The 24244-nt window shown below is 50.4% G+C and overlaps 3 protein-coding genes across 5 annotated transcripts; 1 reads left to right on the plus strand and 2 right to left on the minus strand.

The window, feature by feature from the left end:
• Positions 1–5003: 5003 nt before the first annotated feature.
• LOC121489045 (heat shock 70 kDa protein 1) lies at positions 5004–7492 on the minus strand. The gene has a single exon (XM_041751489.1). It carries the CDS (start codon positions 7291–7293, stop codon positions 5368–5370), a length of 1926 nt encoding a protein of 641 aa, XP_041607423.1. The 5' UTR covers positions 7294–7492; the 3' UTR covers positions 5004–5367.
• On the minus strand, positions 5004–19549 carry HSPA1A (heat shock protein family A (Hsp70) member 1A). The gene is made up of 2 exons (XM_041751482.1): positions 17433–19549; positions 5004–5376 (listed from the first exon to the last, which is right to left on the minus strand). The coding sequence occupies exons 1-2, from the start codon at positions 19347–19349 to the stop codon at positions 5368–5370; spliced, it is 1926 nt and encodes a 641-aa protein (XP_041607416.1). The 5' UTR covers positions 19350–19549; the 3' UTR covers positions 5004–5367.
• Positions 19550–19881: 332 nt separating this feature from the next.
• On the plus strand, positions 19882–24076 carry HSPA1L (heat shock protein family A (Hsp70) member 1 like). 3 transcript variants are annotated; one of them, XM_041726617.1, is made up of 2 exons: positions 19882–19908; positions 21841–24076. In XM_041726617.1, exon 2 carries the CDS (start codon positions 21854–21856, stop codon positions 23777–23779), a length of 1926 nt encoding a protein of 641 aa, XP_041582551.1. In that variant the 5' UTR covers positions 19882–19908; positions 21841–21853; the 3' UTR covers positions 23780–24076. The 3 variants fall into 3 exon arrangements, with proteins under 3 accessions (XP_041582551.1, XP_041582534.1, XP_041582541.1); XM_041726600.1 differs by lacking the exon at positions 19882–19908 and adding an exon at positions 19928–20065; XM_041726607.1 differs by lacking the exon at positions 19882–19908 and adding an exon at positions 20931–21298.
• Positions 24077–24244: the final 168 nt, after the last annotated feature.

Genomic DNA, 24244 nt, shown 5'->3' on the forward strand with positions numbered 1-24244 from the left:
CCCGTCCTCCCCCAGGGACTCGGCCGGCCACCCCATCTCGCACAACCCACTCACCCTGGTAGCGCTGCGGATCGGCCTCCGAGGACCAGGGGTCTGGGAGGACACCAAAGGTCAGCGGAGGGGGGGGGCCGACGGCAGCCTAATGCCCCCCTTCCGCCCTGGGATGGGTCAGCTCCCAAAAGCGCCGGTCACATCAGAAACTCTAGTCTGTAAGGGCAGCTCATCCTGCTCAACCCGAGGCTGCCGTCCCCTCACCCAGCAGGGCCCCGGTGTAGGAGAGTGGGCGCCGCATCGAGCCGCCACAGCACCACTGCATAACGCCAGCCGAACCTACCACCTCGCGAAAGGAGCGAGCCTTTGTGGCCCCGCGTATTTATAGCGGCATGTGCTGGGGGCCTGACATGTAGGGCTGTCTTCGCCAGTGCCTGGCTCGGCCACCGAACCGTCCTCTTCGTCCGAAAGAGAATAGGCCAAGTGAAAGAGAGGCCAGCCGTGAATGTCTCACACTCTTCCGGGCAAATATTCGCACATATTTTGTTAATTTTGAAAAACAAAAAAGAGATGACTGTCTCTCGGCCGGCGGTGTCAGATGCGTCCCTGGCCCTGCCAGACGCATGCGCAGCTGAGCGCTCCTCCGCAGGGGCTTCCCCAGGCGGGCGGGTCCCCGGAGAGTCTGCCCCAGGGACCTCTCCCTTGTCCTCACCGGTGCACTTCGGGGTTCCGGTCCTTCCGAGAGAGGGTCACCAGCTCCATCTAGCCAGCTAAATCTGAATTCGCTACCCAGTCCAGCCTGCACAACTGTCAGGCACATTAACCTGTCTTTTTTTTTTTTTTTTTTAAGATGTTATTTATTCATGAGAGGCAGAGACACGGGCGAGGGGAAAAGCAGGATCCAGGCTGGGAGCCCGATGTGAGACTTGACCCCAGGATTCCAGGATCACGCCCTGGACCAAAGGCAGGCGCTAAACCGCTGAGCCACCCAGGCGTTCCCCCCCCCCCTTTTTTAACAGCTTTAAGATATAAATGATATACAACAAACAGTTTTTTTTAATATACCATTTGAGGGGCACCTGGGTGGCTCACTTGGTGCTCCGTCTACCTTCAATCAGGTTATGATCCCAGGGTCCTGGGATGGAGCCCCACATGGGCTTCCTGCTTAGGGGGAGCCTGCTGCTCCCTCTCCTTCCTCCCCTCACTGCCACCTCCCCTCCCAGCTAGTGTTGTCTCTGTCTCTCAAATAAATAAATAAAATCTTAAAAAAAAAAAAAAAAGTATACCATTTGAAAAAAGTTACCCACTTGATAACTTTAAAAATTCTAACTTCTTTTAAGTTAGTAGTGTTAATGTATTCATGTTGATGTACAACCGATCTGCAGAACTTTCTAAAAATACTAAAACAATACCATTAAAGTACTTCAATGAGCTAAACTACTATTAAACTACTCCCTATTTCCTGTTTCATGTCCTCTTCATGATTAGTGGATGGCCTGGGAGTTGGCCAGAAAGGGTGCACGTGTTCACACTCTAAATAGCACCATATGTCTCAGGGGGGTTGGAAGCAAAGCAAATTAGAGTGGTACAGCAACAGCCAGTTCTCCCTTTGATAATTTTTTTTTCCCTTTGATAATTTTTGCTCCCCCAGAAATCTGGTCATTTGCTCTTGACCCCTTAATCCATCAACATAAAATATCTCAAATCCCACCTTCCCGAACCCTTCTGTACCTCATTTATAAATGCAGTTAATATTTGGTGATGTATGTTGGCATTTTCATCTTTTGTAAGATAGCCACACATAGGGCAGCCCCGGTGGCTCAGCGTTTTAGTGCCACCTTCAGTCCAGGGCCTGATCCTGGAGACCCTGTCAGGCTCCCTGCATGGAGCCTGCTGCTCCCTCTGCCCGTGTCTCTGCCTCTGTCTGTCATGAATAAATAAATAATATCTTTAAAAAAAAAAAAAGAAATGCTTAAGTAGCTTGAATTCTCTTCAACACCTTCGCCCACTCCCAAAGATTCTGACTCCTCCTGGAGGCGGGTATATTTTTAGCCTCCCCCAATGATTTTTTTTTTTTGGAAGGTTTTATTTACTTATTCATGAAAGACGAGAGAGAGAGAGAGAGAGAGAGAGAGAGAGAGAGAGAGAGAGAGAGAGAGCCAGAGACATAGGCAGAGGGAGAAGCAGGCTCCAAGCAGGGAGCCCAATGTGGCACTCAATCCCCATCCTGGGACTCTAGGATCACACCCTGAGCCAAAGGCAAATGCTCAACTGCTGAGGCAGCCACCCAGGTGTCCCTCCCCCAGTGATTTTAATATACCACCACATTATAGAAACAGATCTTCAATAGCTTGCTTTTTATTTCTTCTATTACCTGGCAGGTTAGAGGAAGGGGGAAGGTAAGAAAGCCCCCAATTCCTGCTGCTGCAGCAGCAGTTAAACATTTACTATATCCCATGGTAGGAGAGTAAGTAGTTCACCAATTTTGTGAGTAAAACAGGCCTTTGGATGGGCTTTGGTAGTGGGCTTTGTGTGGCTCAGTCGATTAAGCATCTGCCTTTAGAACCTGCTTCTCCCTCTCCCTCTGCCTGCCCCTCCCCTTGCTTGTGCGCAGTCAAAAAAATAAAATCTTAAAAACAAAACAGGCCTTTGGGAATTGGTCCAGAAACCAGAAGAGCTTACTATATTCCTTTTCTAAGCTTTCAAGGAGGGCTTCCGCTACTTCATCATTGCTAAAACGTTTTATTTTCCCAGAGAATAAAGATTTATTGAAAAACAGAACTTGAACTGCAATTTGTTTTTATTTTGGAGTAGTTATTTCCAGCCTCAGTTTTGGGTGAAGCAGGAGGTTAGGATTCTATCAAGCTAAAAAAAATGTTAAGGACATTTAACTGCTACAGCAGAACCCCCTAGGGAAGGACTTGTATGGGAGGAAAGCCCATTTCCTTGATCTTCCCAGCTCTATGCTCTACTTTCAGCTCCTTCCCCTTCATAATTAAATTGGATGTTACTTCAAATTCCTATGGTTTTGAGATTGTCCCTAAAAGGAAAAAGAGGTTACTAATCTTATTAAAACTAGGGTTAAACCGTCACTTAGAATAAGACTCCTAGGAACTCAATGTCAACAGTGTTCAGGCAGTGTGGAAAAAAAAAAAAAAGTATTTGTTGCTAATTTTACCCAGGACATAGTGGAAGTGACCACTTCCATAAACTAATCCATTGAAAAACTTTACTTAATTAGAAGGTGGGGACATGAGAATTACTGAATTTTGCTGGAGCGAAGCAAAGAACCCACTTCATTGCCTTGACCCCCAAATTCTGGGACTCTCTCCCCTCCGTGTCCTTCCTTTGATAACAGCAGCTAGGGTGACCGTGGCAGAAAATGTTGCTTGTCTATGCCATGTTTGAGGTCAGATAAATTGCTTTTATTTTATTTTATTTTATTTTATTTTATTATTTATTCATGGGAGACATGGAGGGAGAGGCAGGATCCAGGCTGGGAGCCCGATGTGAGACTTGACCCCAGGATTCCTAGGATCACGCCCTGGACCAAAGGCAGGCGCTAAAACCGCTGAGCCACCTAGAGGTCCCACTTTTTTTTTTTTTTTTGGAAGGTTTTATTTACTTATTCATGAAAGACGAGAGAGAGAGAGAGATAGGCAGAGACACGGGCGAGGGGAAAAGCAGGATCCAGGCTGGGAGCCCGATGTGAGACTTGACCCCAGGATTCCAGGATCACGCCCTGGACCAAAGGCAGGCGCTAAAACCGCTGAGCCACCTAGAGGTCCCACTTTTTTTTTTTTTTTTTTTTTTTTTTTTTTTTTTTTTGGAAGGTTTTATTTACTTATTCATGAAAGACGAGAGAGAGAGAGAGATAGGCAGAGACACGGGCGAGGGGAAAAGCAGGATCCAGGCTGGGAGCCCGATGTGAGACTTGACCCCAGGATTCCAGGATCACGCCCTGGACCAAAGGCAGGCGCTAAAACCGAGGGAGAAGCAGGCTCCCTGTGGGGAGCCCAAGGAGGGCCCAAGGATCACACCTGAGCCAAAGGCAGATGCTCAACCGCTGAGCCACCTAGAGGTCCCACTTTTTTTTTTTTTTTTCAAATTATTTTAAAATGAGACGACCAAATCTAAGGGCTAATTTACACTTGGTCACCCAGCTGGGATTTACAGAACTACACTGTGCATTTGCAACTCATTTTCGCTGTTTTGCACACCCCCAATATCATTCCTAACCTAAATAAAAGACTAGAGGACTAAGCTTAGAAGGGGCAAATTCAGGGCTCTGCACACGTTGAGAGCAAGAGAATAAGGAACAATGAACCTCTCTCACCACTGCCTTTATTTTTTAATTTTATTTTTTTATCCATTCATAGGAGGCACACACAGAGAGGCAGAGACATAGGCAGAGGGAGAAGCAGTCTCCCTGCAAGGAGCCTGACAGGGGACCCGATTCCGGGATCCCAGGATCACGACCTGAGCCAAAGGCAGCCACCCAACCACTGAGCCACCCAGGCATCCCATCACCACTGCCTTTATTTTTTTTTTAAGATTTATTTATTTATTCATTCATTCATACATACATACAGAGAAAGAGAGAGAGAGAGATAGGCAGAGACACGGAGAAGCAGGCTCCACACGAGGAGCCCGACGCGGGACTGGATCCCAGGTCTCCAGGATCACACCTGGGCCGCAGGCAGCACTAAACCGCTGCGCCACCGGGGCTGTCCCACCACTGCCTTTAAACACACTTCTCCCCAAAACCATTTTTGCAGCTCATGTCCCTACTTTTCTCCTAAAAAAAGCACACCCACAAAAATGGGCAGCTGAAATTTTGTTTTCTAGCACAGATGTCACTTACAACCAACAATGAAGTCCCAAATAAATGGCCAAAGCAATGGTACCTCACAGGGTACTTCTCTTCAGAAGTACTCTCCCTCTAACCAGTGTGTGGAATTCAGACATTCCAAGAAGAGTCCACTATCCCGCCTCAGATAAAAATAGACTCATATTTTTAATGTTTTATTTTTCAAGTATACAGATTGGGGGAAAAAAACAACCAACCAACCAAAAAGGTCATTCCAGGACGACTGGTGTTTACATAGCAAAATTGGACAGAGGGCGGCAGTGTTTACTCATTTCACAAAGAAAAAAAAAGAACTTACAGTACCAACTTAATTTAAATGTAAAGAACTCTACTGAACTGGTATACCACACAAAAAATAAAATAACAAATAGTATCAAGTTACAATAAAACTTTAGGATAAACTGAACTAGTAGAAAATTGAAGTTAGAAAGAAACCTAGTGCAATAGCAAGGTCCTCAGATCACCTCTGACTTGGAAAGAAAACTGGAGCAAAAAAGGTAAAAGCTCTAATCCACCTCCTCGATGGTGGGGCCAGACCCAGAGCCCCCTTTGGGAGCCTGAGCCCCAAAGCCACCAGCCCCAGGACCACCCGCTCCCTGGTACAGTCCAGTGATGATGGGGTTACACACCTGCTCCAGCTCCTTCCTCTTGTGCTCAAACTCGTCCTTCTCCGCCAAGGTGTTGGCGTCCAGCCAGGAAATCACCTCCTGGCACTTGTCCAGCACCTTCTTCTTGTCGGCCTCGCTGATCTTCCCCTTGAGACCCTCGTCCTCCACCGCACTCTTCATGTTGAAGGCGTAGGACTCCAGGGCGTTCTTGGCAGACACCCTGTCGCGCTGCACCTCGTCCTCGGCTTTGTACTTCTCGGCCTCCTGCACCATGCGCTCGATCTCCTCCTTGCTCAGGCGGCCCTTGTCGTTGGTGATGGTGATCTTGTTGGCCTTGCCCGTGCTCTTGTCCGTGGCCGTGACGTTCAGGATGCCGTTGGCGTCGATGTCGAAGGTCACCTCGATCTGGGGCACGCCCCGCGGCGCCGGGGGGATGCCGCTTAGCTCGAAGCGCCCCAGTAGGTTGTTGTCGCGCGTCATGGCCCTCTCACCCTCGTACACCTGGATCAGCACTCCAGGCTGGTTGTCCGAGTAGGTGGTGAAGATCTGCGTCTGCTTGGTGGGGATGGTGGAGTTGCGCTTGATCAGGGCGGTCATCACGCCCCCGGCCGTCTCCAGCCCCAGCGACAGGGGCGCCACGTCCAGCAGCAGCAGGTCCTGCACGTTCTCGGACTTGTCTCCCATCAGGATGGCTGCCTGCACGGCCGCCCCATAGGCCACCGCCTCGTCGGGATTGATGCTCTTGTTGAGATCGCGGCCGTTAAAGAAGTCCTGCAGCAGCTTCTGCACCTTGGGGATACGGGTGGAGCCCCCCACCAGCACCAGGTCGTGGATCTGGGCCTTGTCCAACTTGGCGTCGCGCAGGGCCTTCTCCACGGGCTCCAGGGTGCTCCGGAACAGGTCGGAGCACAGCTCCTCGAACCGCGCCCTGGTGATGGACGTGTAGAAGTCGATGCCCTCGAACAGGGAGTCGATCTCCAGGCTGGCCTGGGTGCTGGACGACAAGGTCCTCTTGGCTCTCTCGCAGGCGGTGCGCAGCCGCCTCACGGCTCGCTTGTTCTGGCTGATGTCCTTCTTGTGCTTCCGCTTGAACTCCTCCACGAAGTGGTTCACCAGCCTGTTGTCGAAGTCCTCCCCGCCCAGGTGCGTGTCCCCGGCCGTGGCCTTCACCTCGAAGATGCCGTCGTCGATCGTCAGGATGGACACGTCGAAGGTGCCCCCGCCCAGGTCAAAGATGAGCACGTTGCGCTCCCCCTTGCCGGTCCTGTCCAGGCCGTAGGCGATGGCGGCGGCAGTGGGCTCGTTGATGATCCTCAGCACGTTGAGCCCCGCGATCACCCCCGCGTCCTTGGTGGCCTGGCGCTGCGAGTCGTTGAAGTAGGCCGGCACGGTGATCACCGCGTTGGTCACCGGGTAGCCCAGGTAGGCCTCGGCGATCTCCTTCATCTTGGTCAGCACCATGGACGAGATCTCCTCGGGGTAGAACGCCTTGGTCTCCCCCTTGTAGCTCACCTGCACCTTGGGCTTGTCCCCGTCGTTGACCACCTGGAAAGGCCAGTGCTTCATGTCCGACTGTACCACCGGGTCGCCAAACTTGCGGCCGATGAGCCGCTTCGCGTCGAACACGGTGTTCTGCGGGTTCAGCGCCACCTGGTTCTTGGCCGCATCCCCGATGAGCCGCTCGGTGTCGGTGAAGGCCACGTAGCTGGGGGTGGTGCGGTTGCCCTGGTCATTGGCAATGATCTCCACCTTGCCGTGCTGGAACACCCCCACGCAGGAGTAGGTGGTGCCCAGGTCGATGCCGATGGCCGCGCTCTTAGCCATGCCGGCGTCCCGCCTCCTTGCCCGCGCTCAGGCTCACGTTCAGGTTTCGGAAAGGCGGTCGGGCTCCGCGACGAGGGCTCGGTCTCTTCGGCAGCTGCGCACTTGACTGGATGCGGACGCAGCGGGTCTGCGAAAGGAGAGTTGCTGGGCCGGACGCCACCGAAAAGGCCGCTGAGCCTCCGCAGCTTGGCGGTGCGGCAGCGGCGGGGCGGCTCCGCGCTTATAGCGCTGCCCAGCCCCGCCTCCTCGGTCCCCAGCCAATCACGGGGCTCTGCGGGGCGGCCGGTCGGGAAGATTCCAGCGGTTTCGGCTGGCGTCCCGCCTCCGGGCTCCCTGGGACCAATGGGCGTCCAGGACGCCGCCCTCCCAGAACTCTCCAGACTCTTCTGGGGTTCTTGGGAAGGGACGGGAATCCTGAGCGCAGGGAGGTAGCGGTGGGATGGGTGGTTGTGGACTCCGCCCCCCAGCCTCTGCCCCTTGCCCCCTCCCCCTCCCCGGCGACGGCGCTGCGGTCCGCAGAGCTTGAAACCGACCCGAGGGACTGACCCTGGGCTGTCATTGTAGGGCACGTGGGGTTCAAATGAGTCTGATGATTTAAGATAGGGTTGAAGGGCTACAGGAGTCCGGGGTGGGCGGGGGTGCGCGGGGTACTCCACATACAGAAAGTTTCCGAGTTTCTGCAAGTGGGTGGGGTGTCTGCGGGTCACAGAGACTCGGATTGGGCTGTGGCACTGACGGACTGGGCCGGGTTTGGGCCCCCTGGTAGAGCGGTCCAAAGGCGTAAGCTGCCTGAGGATTGCCTTGGTTCTCAGCGGCGTTTTCCCTACCTTTGATTTAAAGCGGAAAAGAAATGGAAATACATCGCAATATAGTTTTGATATCTTTAATCTACACAGATGGAATTTTGGGGATGGGGAATTTGAACTTTTAAAAGAAAATCAGGTAAACAGGTGGTTATTAAACTGGAGAACGTCCCCCACGCCCCGGAAGGAACGAACAGGGTCAAGGGCAGGGGAGGGGGGAAGGGCAGGGCTGGACCCGCTGAACCCCTTTGCCTCTGGCTGGACTCAGGCTGGAGGAAGAAAAACGTTTCCATAGGACTTCAGCTGTCTCTAAGGCCAGTGGGGCTTTCCCGTGTCCCTGTTGTCTTCCCAGCCCGTGGGTCTGGGCCACCCCTTGCTCTCTTTTTGGCCAGGTAATTCCTGGTTACTACTCAGAGCCCAGAATTCGGTCTTCTGCACTCTTCCTGTTGCTAGTAGACTGTCCAGCCTTTTTATTTTTATTTTTTTAAAGCAATTCTTTTTTTTTTAATATTTAAAAAAATTCATCCATAGAGAGAGAGGCAGAGACACAGGCAGAAGGAGAAGCAAGCTCCTTGCAGGAAGCGCGACATGGGACTTGATCCCACATCTCCAGGATCACACCGCCAGTCCGCAGGCGGCGCTAAACCGCTGCGCCACTGGGGCTGCCCTGTCCAGCCTTTTTAAATGAAATGTAGAGGATGGGGAGCCAGCGAGGGAGAGGAGAGGATATTCAGTCCTCCTTAACAGCATTAGAAGCCACAGCTGTGATGGGGGAACAGAGGACTGGCTGAGGACAAAGCATGAGCCCAGGGCAGCACATTGACAAGTCCTTGAAACAGGCAGAGTGACCTTCCTCTACAGACTCAACTGCCTGGATATTCATACTTTGCTAAGGAGAAAAGGCAATCTTAGCCCGACCCCCAGGATCCTGTAAGTCTACTTTAACATGTAAAAATTCCTTTAGAATTTCTTTATCTCTAAATCCGCAAGATACATGTTGGCAATCATCCCCCAAGCACATAGCCCACCCATACACATCTGAAGGGTCTCATGACTCAGGTTTTATTAGACGGTAATAAGTGACCTTTTCCCAACAATAGCTGGCCCCCTCAAGGTCCTGGAAACCTTGCTTCCAAATTCCTTAGAGAGCACACTATCCTCAAACCCCTCCCAACTCCCAGATATATAATCAGCCACCCCTCACGGGGCAGGGCAGCAGCTCCTCCTGCCCATGGGTCCTGTCCCCCTGCTTTAATAAAACCACCATTTTGCCCCAAAGACATCTCAAGAATTCTTTCTTGGTCGTCAGCTCCGGACCTCATCCCACCAAACCTCACCTATATTCCTAAACCTCATCAGCTGGTTGCAAGTAGCCCCTTTTATTTATTTTAAAAAATATTTTATTTACTCATGAAAGACAGAAAGGCAGAGACATAGGCAGAGGGAGAAGCCGGCTCCCTGCGGGGAGCCAGATGCGGCACTCCATCGCAGGACCCCGGGATCGAGACCTGAGCCAAAGGCAGACACTCAACCACTGAGCCACCCATGTGCCCCACAGGTGGTCCCTTTATTTATTTATTTGTTTGTTTATTTATTTATTTATATTTATTTAAAGATTTATTTTTATTTATTGATGATAGACATAGAGAGAGAGAGAGGCAGAGACACAGGCAGAGGGAGAAGCAGGCTCCATGCAGGGAGCTTGATGTGGGACTCGATCCTGGGACTCCAGGATCACGCCCTGGGCTGAAGGCAGGCGCTAAACCTCTGAGCGACCCAGGGATCCCTTGGCTTTTTTTTTTTTTTAATCCTTTGCGGGCATGGAAGATGACCACTTGTTGGGTGCTTGATTATGAAAACATAAGGGACATTAAAGCAATAGCACCCGGTTCACAACCCACCGAAAATAGACTTCATTGCTGTACACAAATAGTTGAGCACAGAGAACAGAGGGAGAAGACAGTTTTTGTGTGTTTGTTTTTATGAGAAGACAATTTTTGATGAAGGGAAAGAATCTTGCTTTTGAACATTTTGCTCAATTGGAATTGCATTCACAATCCCATGTGTGTTTGTGCAGGCAAGCGATAACTTTTTTTTTTTTTTTTTTTTACCCTCAGATGTAGCTCCCTAATGAGTCATCTCCTAATCTAGTCAAACTGGTCAAACTGAAGGAATTTTCCATTTCTTTATGCAATCTCTGGAAACTCCCCAAGCTTCGGTCTTCACTCCCCAATGTATCAACACTTCTAGGGACCCTTAACCTCACCTCCTCCTTTTGGAAGCTTCCTTGTCATTAGCTGCTACTAGAGGCAGTTCTGGATTTACTCCTTTCTCTCCACATCTGAAATTTAAAATACTTCTTTATTGGCCGGAAGCAAAGGGTGTCACTGTACCCACTGCCTGGCAGGTAAACATGGTGATACAACCTCAAATCTTGCTGCTGTTGGTGTAGCAAAAAAAGATCCACTAGAAATGCTGTTTTCCATGAATCATCAGCTACGCCCTATAGTTGACTTACCTTTTGAGTTAAAATCTCTCTGTGGACTGGTCTGGAAACCCAAACATCTATATTCCTTACCCATTTCCTGACAAGAAGAGGGTCTCCTGAATTTTGTCTTTTACACTGGATGCTTCGCAATGCAAAAAGCCAGTCACGGGTTTAATTGGTTTCTAGGGTGACTGTAAGAACCCCAAGAAATTTTCCAGAATTTTAACTTGACTAATTTTGTAATTACGTTTTTTTCGGGTTTGGCATTTGAAAGGATCAGGTCTCAAGTTGCCCAAGCTGGAGGGGTTGTCCGGTACTTATTTAAGGGTGGGGAATGGAAGAGGCAGAGCCTAGAACTTGGCAGTGCAGAAGTGAGGAGGAGGGGAGCTCATCACCCTGAAGCTGCTGGAGTTTTGGTGTGTTTTTTTTTTTTTCCTTTTCTCCTTTTTCCTGCATTTTCTCAAACAGTACTGCTTTCTCCTCAGTTCTTTTCTTTGTTGTTGTTTTTAGATTATTTGAGAAAGAAAGAGGGCGTGCAGGAGCAGGGGGGAGGGGCAGAGGGAGAAGCAGACTCCCCGCTGAGCAGGGAGCTGAGGCAGACCCCATCCCAAGACCCTGGGATCACTACCTGAGCGAAGGCAGCCGCTTAACTGAGCCACCCAGGCGCCCCTAGTTCTTTTAGTTGTGCGGGATGGTATCATTTTAAGGTTAGAAAAAAGCAAAGGAGATAACTCATAGGAAACCTAGAGCGAGGCATTTCTAACAAGTCAGTAGCAAATAACATAGTGGCTGGGGAGCACAGCAGATTTCCAGCAGCTTGGGAAAACCTGGAGAAGGATGCGTTTGGAACTGACTCTACTTCCTTAAGACAATTTTTCTTTTCCTCCGTGCCCTTCTTCACAGTGCAGTACTTGTAAGTGAACCAACACGTCTCTGTATCTCTAAAATAGAATTAACAATGTCCACCTTGGGACAGCCCTGGTGGCTCAGCGGTTTAGCGCTGCCTTCAGCCTAGGGCTGAAGCTCTAGCTCTGCCTGTGTCTCTGCCTCTCTCGCTGTGACTCTCATGAATAAATAAAAAAATTTTTCTTTTGAGATCTTATTGATTTATTCATGAGATACAGAGACACAGGTAGAGGGAGAAGCAGGCTCCATGGAGGGAGCCCGACGTGGGACTCGATCCCAGGTCTCCAGGATAACGCCCTGGGCAGAAGGCGGCGCTAAACCGCTGAGCCACCTGGGCTGCTCCAAACTTTTTCATTTTCAAAGAGGAACACAAAGGATCAGAAGTTCAGTGGCTCAGTCCGGTCACCCAAACTGCTCATTATAGGACCGGTGGTTGAACCTGCATGTCCCCATATTCACTGGTTTGGACCCCTCTCAATGCTGGCACGTGCATCCTATCCTTTCATTTTCTGAAGGGAAGGAAGACAAATGGCCAGAAAAGGGAGTGAAGTGACTGTCACTTCACTGTCAGGGCTCTGTGCGCCTTAGGGACACCAGGGCCTACGTGACCCACCGGAGCTCGCCTCCTGGCGGCACTCCTGACTCATCGCCCTCGCCTGGCTCCTACCTTTCCCACCCTTCCAGGTCCCCCAGCCCCGCCTCTCCTCTTCGGTCAGAAGCAGGGGAGCCCTGTGACTCCGGCTGGGCTGAAACAGTTCACAGAATCTTCTGGAAAGTAAATATAGAGCCATGACTAAGCTTGATGTCCTAGGGCGGGGTTGGGGTGTTGGATAGTGGGTTGAAACGTGTTCTTACGAGTCAGTCCCCACCCCCAAGCCCGGAAAACTCCAGAGAGTTCCGGACAGGAGTTAAAAAGGGCCGGGAGCGTCAGCCAGCGGGATTCGGGCGGGGCCGGGGCGCGGGAGACCCGTCGGGAGGCGAGCGGGGAGGGCGGCGGGGCGCGCGGGGTGGCCGCAGAAGTGCCGGGCCTGTTCGGCGTTTTCCGATGGTTTTCAAGACGGGATGAAAAGAGGAGAAAGGCGAGATGGCCGCAGAGTCTCTCACACCAGCTAACCGGTGCGACGAAAGCCCGGAAAAGCCTGGCCACCCCCACGACGGAGCGGGAGGCACCGGGCGGCCGGCGCCGGAAGGGGAGGCCCCCGGAGCCCGCGGCGAGCGCGCGCCCGGCCTGGCGGCGCCGCGCGGCCCTGAGGTTCCGCCGGCCTCGCTGCTCGCCGCCGCCGGCGGCTCCCGGTTCCCGTGGGGAGGCCGTGGGAGGTGCTTCCCGTCTTCTGGACTCCGTCTTCCCGCCGCCCTGAGGCTCCCGGGCCCCGTCCTCCCTGCTGGACGCGGCCGGCGGGGCGGGGCGGGGCGGGGCGGCCTCAGGCCGAGCGCGGCTGGGGAGGGGCGGGGGTGGCGGCGTCGCTGGAGGTGACCCACGGCCGACTTAGGCTTTCCGGCTAAAGGTGCAGGACCGTCATCGTTTCTCATCCTCACCTGAAACAACCCTATCTCCTGTTTTAACCGAAAGCTGTGATCCCTGCCCACTTCTCTCATATGAATTTGTTGTTTTGGTTATTTGTGTCTTTCTTTTTAAAGATTTTATTTATTCATGACAGACAGAGAGAGGCAGAGGGAGAAGCAGGCTCCATGCAGAGAGCCCACGCGGGACTCGATCCGGGTCTCCAGGATCAGGCCCTGGGCTGAAGGCGGCGCCAAACCGCTGGGCCACCGGGGCTGCCCGTTTTGGTTATCTTTTCACTTTGGATGACAACCCAGTTAAACGCCAGAATAACAGTCTTGGGTTCAAAGGGCATATAAAGCCAGTCGCGCTGACCCAGCCGCTGGCCTTCCGAGAGCTGCCACGGAGGGAGAAGTGGGATTGTAAAGGAATTAGGGAAAGTATTCTATTTAAAAAAATTATTCCCCTCCCCCCACGGTTACTTTCCCTCTGTGTACCTCCCCTATGGCCAGTTTATTTTCTTACTTGAAACAGCACTTTCTCCAGGATGGCACTGCATTCCTTTTAAATCTATAGTTTCATTTGCATGATTTCCTTGACCTTACAAAAGTGATTTCAGTCCAAGGAGCGAGGAGATGCGGGCTAGAAGGTCTTACATTGTTTTCTTAATAAAACACCCATTCAATAACTTGACTAATTTGGCCACAGGAACTTATTTTCTCCAGGCTTATTTCTGGAGATTTCCCTCAACTCTCTTATCAAAGGTGTTTGGTAGGTTCTTCCCAATCTCCGTTTTCTATCCACCCTCCCTGTCCTCTACCACCTACTATTGGTAGTGGCTGCTGGCTTGAAGAGTCACTCTGTTATCTGCAAAGGACAGTCACAAACGTTCCTGCTGCTCTAAGGGAAATGAGGTCCTGTGGCAAATGCATATCCTCGTGAAGACTGATTTACATCGTGGCAGGAGTCCTCACCCCTAGAGTTCAACTGTCTTGAAGGTTAAAGGTGCCTTTATAAGCTGGCCTGGAAGCATAAACATCTCTTGAATCTCCATTTCCATACTTCGGGACAAAGTATATATATAATTCCCATAACACTGATTTTCTTCAGAAGCTACTATTTACTAAAAGATTTAGTGAGCTCTGAAGAACACCACATAAACTCAGAAAAATGCTTTTGTGGAATGTTGACTGAGGCCATTTTATTTATCTATTTAAATATTTTACTTGACAGAGTGAGAATACAAGCAGGTGGAGAGGCAGAGGGAGCAGCAGGCTCCCCGCAGAGCAGGAAGCCCAATGCAGGGCTGGATCCCAGCACCCTGGGATCGTGACCAGAGCTGTAGGCAGACACTTAACCCACTGAGCCACCCAGGTGCCTCTAAGTGAGACCATTAAAAAAAAAAGAAAGTGTTAAGTGAAATTCACATAACATATAAACATCTTAAAGTGCAAAATTGAGGAGCATCGGGGTGGCTCAGTCTGAAGAGCATGTGACTTGATCTCAGAGTTGTGAGTTTGAGCCCCACATTGGATATAGAGATTAAAGAATAAAAAATTAAGAAATTTTAATTAAGACAGTTGAGTAGAATTCACAATGATCTATCCAGTATATTCACAATGATCTGCAAACACCATCTCTATCCTGTTCCAAACAACTTTGTAACCTCCAGATGCAACTGATTTTTATTTTTATTTATTTATTTATTTATTTATTTATTTATTTATTTATTTATTTATTTATTTTTGCAACTGATTTTTAAAGGGGTTCACTCCCCAAGCCTTGAGGATTACTGTAGGGCCCTTTCCAACAAGGGTTGTGAAGGGGATTATTTCTAGAATGCTAGCAGCTAGGATGTGATGTATCTCAAAGGGAAAGTACAGCATGGGAAGGAAGCCTGTAGTAGGTCTTCTCTCTTCTAAGTTGCCCCTGTTGTCAATCCTAGTGTTTATCTAATTGTTTAGGATCCTATAAAGGCCAAGGGGTACTGACTGTGAAACCTAAGATAGAAACAACCCAGAACTAGGCACATTAAAAAGCAAAAGCCTAGTTTACCTGGGACAGTCTGGCAGAAACTGAAAACCAGAGTTGGAACCCAGGATTAACCCCTTTGCTGAACTGGAATTTTTTTTTTAACTACTTAGGTAATTTTATTTAAAAAAGTATTTTATTCATGAGAGACACAGAGAGAGGTGGAAACATAGGCAGAGAGAGAAGCAGGTTCTCTGTGGGGAGCCTGATGCAGTACTGGATCCCAGGATCCCGGGATCATGACCTGAGCCAAAGGCAGACCCTCAACCACCAAGCCAACCAGGTGCTCCCACTTAAGTAATTTTAGTTAAGCCAGTAACATTTTTTCAGGCCAAATGGGAGCATGCATTTATTATATTTTTTAGGATTTTAAAAAATTGTATTGAAATTCAATTAACATATAATGTATTTTTTTTTCAAAGGTAGAGGTCAGTGACCCATCAGTCTTATATAATACCTAGTGCTCATTACTTCACATACCTTCCTTAATGCCCATCACCCAGTTAACCCGTTCCCCCCCCAGCCTTGGCCTCCAGTGACCCTCAGTTTATTTCCTGTGATTAAGAGTCCTCTTATAGGGACGCCTGGATGGCTCAGCGGTTGAACATCTATCTTGGGCTCACGGCATGATCCCGGCGTGATCCCGGGGTTCTGGGATGGAGTCCCACATCTGGCTCCCTGCAGGGAGCCTGCTTCTCTCTCTGCCTCTTTCTCTCTGATGAGTGAATAAATAAAATCTTTAAAAATATACTTAAAGGGGATCCCTGGGTGGCTCAGCAGTTTGGTGCCTGCCTGTGGCCCAGAGCGCGATCCTGGAGTCCCTGGATCGAGACCTGCGTCGGGCTCCCGGCATGTAGCTTGCTTCTCCCTCCTCCTGTGTCTCTGCCTCTCTCTATATATATCTATCATAAAAATAAATAAATTAAAAAAATTATATATACTTAAAGGAGTCTCAAAAAAAAATAAAAAGGAGTCTCTTATAGTTTGTCTTCCTCTCTAATTTTGTCTTTTTTTTCTCTCATCCCCTCTATGATCCTGTTTTATTAAATTCCACATATGAGAGAGTTAATATAACTGCCTTTCTCTGACTTATTTTGTTTAGCGTAATATTCTCTAGTTCCATCCACATCTTGCAGATGTAGACCAGTGACTTTTAATTCTCCCGTGTTCATCTGGGCAAGTTAAACACTACCTAACCTCCGAGTGGTGGAATAAAGATTCATAAACACATAAAACGCCCTAAAACAGCACCTGGGACATAAAAGCACTGAAATATTGGGTCCTGGGGCACCAAACTAAATGACACTTCCTTGCAGATACTCACTGGATATTTAAAACATAAATAACTTTGGGAGAAATGTGACACTTCTCAGTAACCTCTCAGAAATGAGAACTATAGACTGCGGCATCAAGCCAGACTCTTTCATTTTAATATATGAGAACTAGAGGTCAGAGTGGCCAGTACGTAACTGGGCAAGCCAGTGCTCACAGTTCCTCACTAATTTAGGACTCACCTGTTTTTTGTTTTTTTTTTTTAAGATTTTATTTATTTGTTAATGAGACACACACAGGCAGAAGAGAGGCGGCGGCTCCATGCAGGAAGCTGGATGTAGGACTTGACCCCCAGGACTCCAGGATCACACCCTGGGCAGAAGGCAGGCACTCAACAGTTGAGCCACTCAGGCATCCTTCACCTGTTTTTTCATGCTGAAACCATTATGGCTTTGACACATCAAGTGAACTTACAGGGAAGGGCAGCCAGGAGCTTCCACCTCTGCCTCTCCCTTTTGCCAGCTTGTCCAGGAACATCCCTCATACACCCTTTCCCAGACATCCTTAGGAAGGGTCAACACCCCCTCCCCACCAAACTTGAGAACACTAGGTCAGTAGCCCATAAATTTTTCTGCACCCACAAACCCAACCCACTCAAAATAAGCTGTTTTTTAAAAATCTCTCAAGAATACCATTTGTCTAAAAGAAAGGGATCACAATGGACTTTACTTCTCCAAATCCCTGGCCATTATCTAAGATACAAAGTACACCATTCAATTTTAAACCAAAGAGAACCTATGCAGACTCTTCTAATCTCAAAATAAAACACAGAAGCAGGCAAGACAAATTATTGAGTTTATTTACTCTGCAAAAATCAGTTATAACAAAGGCCCAGGTTCAACGTCAATACTACAAAAAAGAAAAGACAAAAAATGGCAGTATAAATTCTTCCTACATTTGGACTCTAAAAAAAAGGGCGGGGAACTTCATAACTTCACCAAAAGACAGTTGAAACTTTGCAAACAACTTGCAGAGTTGAGACTGATGAAACACAGACATATAAGGCAATGTTAGAATCCTTAATCCTAACCGTTTCTGACACAAACAGGAACAATCTGGGGAAGAAGTCCTAATCCACCTCCTCGATGGTGGGGCCAGACCCAGAGCCCCCTTTGGGAGCCTGAGCCCCAAAGCCACCAGCCCCAGGACCACCCGCTCCCTGGTACAGTCCAGTGATGATGGGGTTACACACCTGCTCCAGCTCCTTCCTCTTGTGCTCAAACTCATCCTTCTCCGCCAAGGTGTTGGCGTCCAGCCAGGAAATCACCTCCTGGCACTTGTCCAGCACCTTCTTCTTGTCGGCCTCGCTGATCTTCCCCTTGAGACCCTCGTCCTCCACCGCACTCTTCATGTTGAAGGCGTAGGACTCCAGGGCGTTCTTGGCAGACACCCTGTCGCGCTGCACCTCGTCCTCGGCTTTGTACTTCTCGGCCTCCTGCACCATGCGCTCGATCTCCTCCTTGCTCAGGCGGCCCTTGTCGTTGGTGATGGTGATCTTGTTGGCCTTGCCCGTGCTCTTGTCCGTGGCCGTGACGTTCAGGATGCCGTTGGCGTCGATGTCGAAGGTCACCTCGATCTGGGGCACGCCCCGCGGCGCCGGGGGGATGCCGCTTAGCTCGAAGCGCCCCAGAAGGTTGTTGTCGCGCGTCATGGCCCTCTCACCCTCGTACACCTGGATCAGCACTCCAGGCTGGTTGTCCGAGTAGGTGGTGAAGATCTGCGTCTGCTTGGTGGGGATGGTGGAGTTGCGCTTGATCAGGGCGGTCATCACGCCCCCGGCCGTCTCCAGCCCCAGCGACAGGGGCGCCACGTCCAGCAGCAGCAGGTCCTGCACGTTCTCGGACTTGTCTCCCATCAGGATGGCTGCCTGCACGGCCGCCCCATAGGCCACCGCCTCGTCGGGATTGATGCTCTTGTTGAGATCGCGGCCGTTAAAGAAGTCCTGCAGCAGCTTCTGCACCTTGGGGATACGGGTGGAGCCCCCCACCAGCACCAGGTCGTGGATCTGGGCCTTGTCCAGCTTGGCGTCGCGCAAGGCCTTCTCCACGGGCTCCAGGGTGCTCCGGAACAGGTCGGAGCACAGCTCCTCGAACCGCGCCCTGGTGATGGACGTGTAGAAGTCGATGCCCTCGAACAGGGAGTCGATCTCCAGGCTGGCCTGGGTGCTGGACGACAAGGTCCTCTTGGCTCTCTCGCAGGCGGTGCGCAGCCGCCTCACGGCTCGCTTGTTCTGGCTGATGTCCTTCTTGTGCTTCCGCTTGAACTCCTCCACGAAGTGGTTCACCAGCCTGTTGTCGAAGTCCTCCCCGCCCAGGTGCGTGTCCCCGGCCGTGGCCTTCACCTCGAAGATGCCGTCGTCGATCGTCAGGATGGACACGTCGAAGGTGCCCCCGCCCAGGTCAAAGATGAGCACGTTGCGCTCCCCCTTGCCGGTCCTGTCCAGGCCGTAGGCGATGGCGGCGGCAGTGGGCTCGTTGATGATCCTCAGCACGTTGAGCCCCGCGATCACCCCCGCGTCCTTGGTGGCCTGGCGCTGCGAGTCGTTGAAGTAGGCCGGCACGGTGATCACCGCGTTGGTCACCGGGTAGCCCAGGTAGGCCTCGGCGATCTCCTTCATCTTGGTCAGCACCATGGACGAGATCTCCTCGGGGTAGAACGCCTTGGTCTCCCCCTTGTAGCTCACCTGCACCTTGGGCTTGTCCCCGTCGTTGACCACCTGGAAAGGCCAGTGCTTCATGTCCGACTGCACCACCGGGTCGCCAAACTTGCGGCCGATGAGCCGCTTCGCGTCGAACACGGTGTTCTGCGGGTTCAGCGCCACCTGGTTCTTGGCCGCATCCCCGATGAGCCGCTCGGTGTCGGTGAAGGCCACGTAGCTGGGGGTGGTGCGGTTGCCCTGGTCATTGGCAATGATCTCCACCTTGCCGTGCTGGAACACCCCCACGCAGGAGTAGGTGGTGCCCAGGTCGATGCCGATGGCCGCGCTCTTAGCCATGCCGGCGTCCCGCCTCCTTGCCCGCGCTCAGGCTCACGTTCAGGTTTCGGAAAGGCGGTCGGGCTCCGCGACGAGGGCTCGGTCTCTTCGGCAGCTGCGCACTTGACTGGATGCGGACGCAGCGGGTCTGCGAAAGGAGAGTTGCTGGGCCGGACGCCACCGAAAAGGCCGCTGAGCCTCCGCAGCTTGGCGGTGCGGCAGCGGCGGGGCGGCTCCGCGCTTATAGCGCTGCCCAGCCCCGCCTCCTCGGTCCCCAGCCAATCACGGGGCTCTGCGGGGCGGCCGGTCGGGAAGATTCCAGCGGTTTCGGCTGGCGTCCCGCCTCCGGGCTCCCTGGGACCAATGGGCGTCCAGGACGCCGCCCTCCCAGAACTCTCCAGAGTCTTCTGGGGCTCGCTGGAGCTGGCAAGGCTTGGGGAGTGTGGGTCGCGGCCAGGAGGTGGGAGGGGCTGGCAGGGCTGGAGGCAGGGTGGGGGCGGTAGTGTTGACGCCGCTACCCCAGATGCGTTACAATGAGGCCACTGCCTCTGACATCATGGGCTAGTGAGGAATCAGGCTGGTAGGACGGGACCGGAGTCCGCTCAAAGTTGTAGGGCGGGGCGGGTGGGGGGTGGGGGAACACCGGCTGCGCAGTTTGGATGTTGACGGAGCCCCCACCGAGAGGGGCTCCGCAATCAGGATCTTACCAAACTGGATCGAAGGCGGCGGGACAATAGGTGAGCCTGGAGGGCTCTCCTTGAAATGGAATGGCAATAGGCAAGATTAATAGATCCATTTGGGAAAGTGCTGGAGGGTTCTGTAGTTTTCGTCTAATATGGGGACATTGACCAATCAGGGTAGGGGAGTCCTTTGGTAAGCGCCAAAGTGCGTGAAATTTGTCAGAGCTGCTGAAAAGAGGTGGAGCTGAGATGTTTGTGTCTTCAGATGGGCGTTTTATCCAGAGGAGACTGGGGAAAGAGATTGCCTGTCGTGCTCAGTCTCATTTGAGAAAATTTGTGAAGGTTTGATTGGGTTCCTAGCAGCCGTTTCAGACTGGCCCAGTATTACTCCCAACAAATAGAGGGTGAAGGAGCTGTGGAAGGCAGCGAAACCAAAGGGTGGAGATCAGGGTCTCTTGAAGAGACCAGAACATAATATAATCTTAGTTCTGCAGGAGACAGGTACAGTCTCAGAATAAAATGTCACAGAAAAGAAATGGGACACTTGAATTAGTGCTGTGGAAATTGAACACAATGTATGCCAATTGCCTCCCACTTGCTTCCAGCTTGCTAGGAATACTTTAGTCCAAAAAGCACTGTGTGAAAGAAGGAACTGGCAAAAGATACTTATACACCAGGAAAATACCTGTACTCCGATTTTATGGCAGCATTAGTAACAATAGCCATAGGGTAGAAGCAGCCCGAGTAGTATTCATTCCCAAGGAGGGCATATGTATTATATACATATAATATACATATAATTATTTTTTATATACATATAATTCTTTTTTTTTAATTTTTATTTATTTATGATAGTCACACAGAGAGAGAGGCAGAGACACAGGCAGAGGGAGAAGCAGGCTCCATGCACCGGGAGCCCGACGTGGGATTCGATCCCGGGTCTCCAGGATCGCGCCCTGGGCCAAAGGCAGGCGCCAAACCGCTGCGCCACCCAGGGATCCCTATACATATAATTCTTAAGAAATAAACACTGATACATGCTGTAACACAGATGAACTTTGGGGGTATCTTTTTATTTTTAAGATTTTTTATTTCTTTATTCATGAGAGACACACAGATAGGCAGAGACATAGGCAGAGGGAGAAGGAGGCTCCTCACAGGGAGCCCGATGTGGGACTCGATTCCAGGACCCCAGGATCAAAAGCTGAGCCAAAGGCAGACACTCAGCCACAGAGCCACTAAGGTGCTCCTGAGAATATCTTTCTAAGTGAAATAAGCCAGGCACAGAAGGTATTTATTATATAATTCTATTAATTTGAAGACTTACAGTAGTCAAATTCATAAAGAGGAAGTACAATAGTGGTTGCCAGGCATTGGGGGGAAAGGGAATGGAGAGTTGTTTTATGAGTATTGAATTTTGGTTTTGCAAGTTAAAAAGATTTCTGGAGGTTGGTCAAAATGTGAATTACCTTACTGCTGAAAAGTGTGCTTAAAAAAATGGTTAAGATGGTAAATTTCAAATTATGTGTATTTTTTTAAAGTAATTATTTATTTATTTATTTTATTTAATTAATTAATTTATTTATTTATGATAGTCATACAGAGAGAGAGAGAGAGAGAGAGGCAGAGACACAGGCAGAGGGAGAAGCAGGCTCCATGCACCGGGAGCCCGACGTGGGATTCGATCCCGGGTCTCCAGGATCGCGCCCTGGGCCAAAGGCAGGCGCCAAACCGCTATGCCACCCAGGGATCCCCAAATTATGTGTATTTTACCACAATTGAAAGTAATTTAAAAAGCACTCTGCCAAAACCGTATCTCACTTTTTTCTCAGGCCTCGGAAGACCATGGCTGTTGCTAAGGGAATGGCAATCGGCATCGACCTGGGCACCACCTACTCCTGCGTAGGGGTGTTCCAGCACGGCAAGGTGGAGATCATTGCCAATGACCAGGGCAACCGCACCACCCCCAGCTATGTGGCCTTCACTGACACTGAACGGCTCATCGGGGATGCAGCCAAGAACCAGGTAGCCATGAATCCCCAGAACACTGTCTTTGATGCCAAACGTCTGATTGGCAGGAAGTTTAATGATCCTGTAGTGCAATCAGACATGAAACTTTGGCCTTTTCAAGTAATTAATGAAGGAGGCAAGCCCAAGGTAATGGTATCCTACAAAGGGGAGAAAAAAGCTTTCTATCCTGAGGAAATCTCTTCTATGGTACTGACAAAGATGAAGGAGACTGCTGAAGCGTTTTTGGGCCACCCCGTTACCAATGCTGTGATCACTGTACCAGCTTATTTCAATGATTCTCAACGCCAGGCCACCAAGGATGCAGGTGTGATTGCAGGTCTCAATGTGCTAAGAATTATCAATGAACCCACAGCTGCTGCCATTGCATATGGCTTAGATAAAGCTGGTCAGGGAGAGAGACATGTCTTGATCTTTGATCTAGGTGGAGGCACATTTGATGTGTCCATTCTGACCATAGATGATGGAATTTTTGAAGTAAAGGCCACAGCCGGGGATACACACCTGGGTGGTGAGGACTTTGACAACAGGCTTGTGAGCCACTTTGTGGAGGAGTTCAAGAGGAAACACAAGAAGGACATTAGCCAGAACAAGCGAGCGGTGAGGCGGCTGCGCACTGCCTGTGAGAGGGCCAAGAGGACCTTGTCGTCCAGCACTCAGGCCAACTTGGAAATTGATTCACTTTATGAAGGCATCGACTTCTACACGTCCATTACCAGAGCCCGGTTTGAAGAGTTGTGTGCAGACCTGTTTAGAGGCACTCTGGAACCTGTGGAGAAAGCTCTTCGGGATGCCAAGATGGATAAGGTTAAGATCCATGACATTGTGTTAGTAGGGGGTTCCACTCGTATCCCTAAGGTTCAGAGGCTGCTGCAGGACTACTTTAATGGTCGTGATCTCAACAAGAGCATCAATCCCGATGAGGCGGTGGCCTATGGGGCGGCTGTGCAGGCAGCCATCCTGATGGGAGATAAGTCTGAAAAGGTACAAGATCTGCTTTTGTTGGATGTGGCTCCCTTGTCCCTAGGGTTAGAGACAGCCGGGGGTGTCATGACTGTCCTGATCAAGCGCAACTCCACCATCCCCACGAAGCAGACACAGATTTTCACCACCTATTCAGATAACCAGCCTGGGGTATTGATTCAGGTGTACGAGGGCGAGAGGGCTATGACCCGAGACAACAACCTGCTGGGGCGTTTCGACCTGACTGGAATCCCTCCTGCACCCAGGGGAGTGCCCCAGATTGAGGTGACCTTTGACATTGATGCCAATGGTATTCTCAATGTAACAGCCATGGACAAGTCCACGGGCAAGGCCAACAAGATCACCATCACCAATGACAAGGGCCGCCTGAGCAAGGAGGAGATTGAGCGCATGGTTCTGGATGCTGAGAAGTATAAAGCTGAGGATGAGGTTCAGAGAGAGAAAATCTCTGCAAAAAATGCTTTAGAATCTTACGCTTTTAACATGAAGAGTGCTGTGAGTGATGAAGGCTTAAAGGGCAAGATTAACGACTCTGATAAAAAGAAAATACTGGATAAATGTAATGAGGTCCTCTCGTGGCTGGAGGCCAATCAACTGGCTGAGAAAGAGGAATTTGATCATAAAAGAAAGGAATTGGAGCAGGTGTGTAACCCAGTCATCACAAAGCTCTACCAGGGAGGATGCACTGGGCCTTCCTGCGGGACGGGGTATACTCCTGGAAGGGCTGCCACAGGCCCCACCATTGAAGAAGTAGATTAATCTTATCTGAAGATGGAGGGTTCTAGGGTGCCTCTAAGTTGAATTTTGTTCCCCTCATTTTCAAATATTGTTATGATTCTTGAATTGACTGGTTTCGAACCTAAGTTAACCATCCCTTTCGGATGCTGACAAAAGAGTCTCGTATACCATCATTTCACAATCCCTGTTTCTGACTCTTAAGAAAACTAGGCCGCCCTTTGAACCATTTGATGAATTTGAATGTCTGTTATTTATTTCCAACCTCCCCATCTTTCTTCTTCTTATGTGGATGGTTATTTGTCACTCAGTAAATTTGTTCCTAAAAAAATTTCTTCTGGTATCTTGATTTATTAATTATTATTATTAATATTTTATTTATACATGAGAGACAGAGAGGCAGAAACTTAGGCAGGGAAAGAAGCAGGCTCCCTGCAGGGAGCCTGATGCGGGACTCAATCCTAGGACCCTGGGATCACCACCACTTGA

This window comes from Vulpes lagopus, chromosome 1 (assembly GCF_018345385.1).
Source record: "Vulpes lagopus strain Blue_001 chromosome 1, ASM1834538v1, whole genome shotgun sequence".
Taxonomy (NCBI): domain Eukaryota; kingdom Metazoa; phylum Chordata; class Mammalia; order Carnivora; family Canidae; genus Vulpes; species Vulpes lagopus.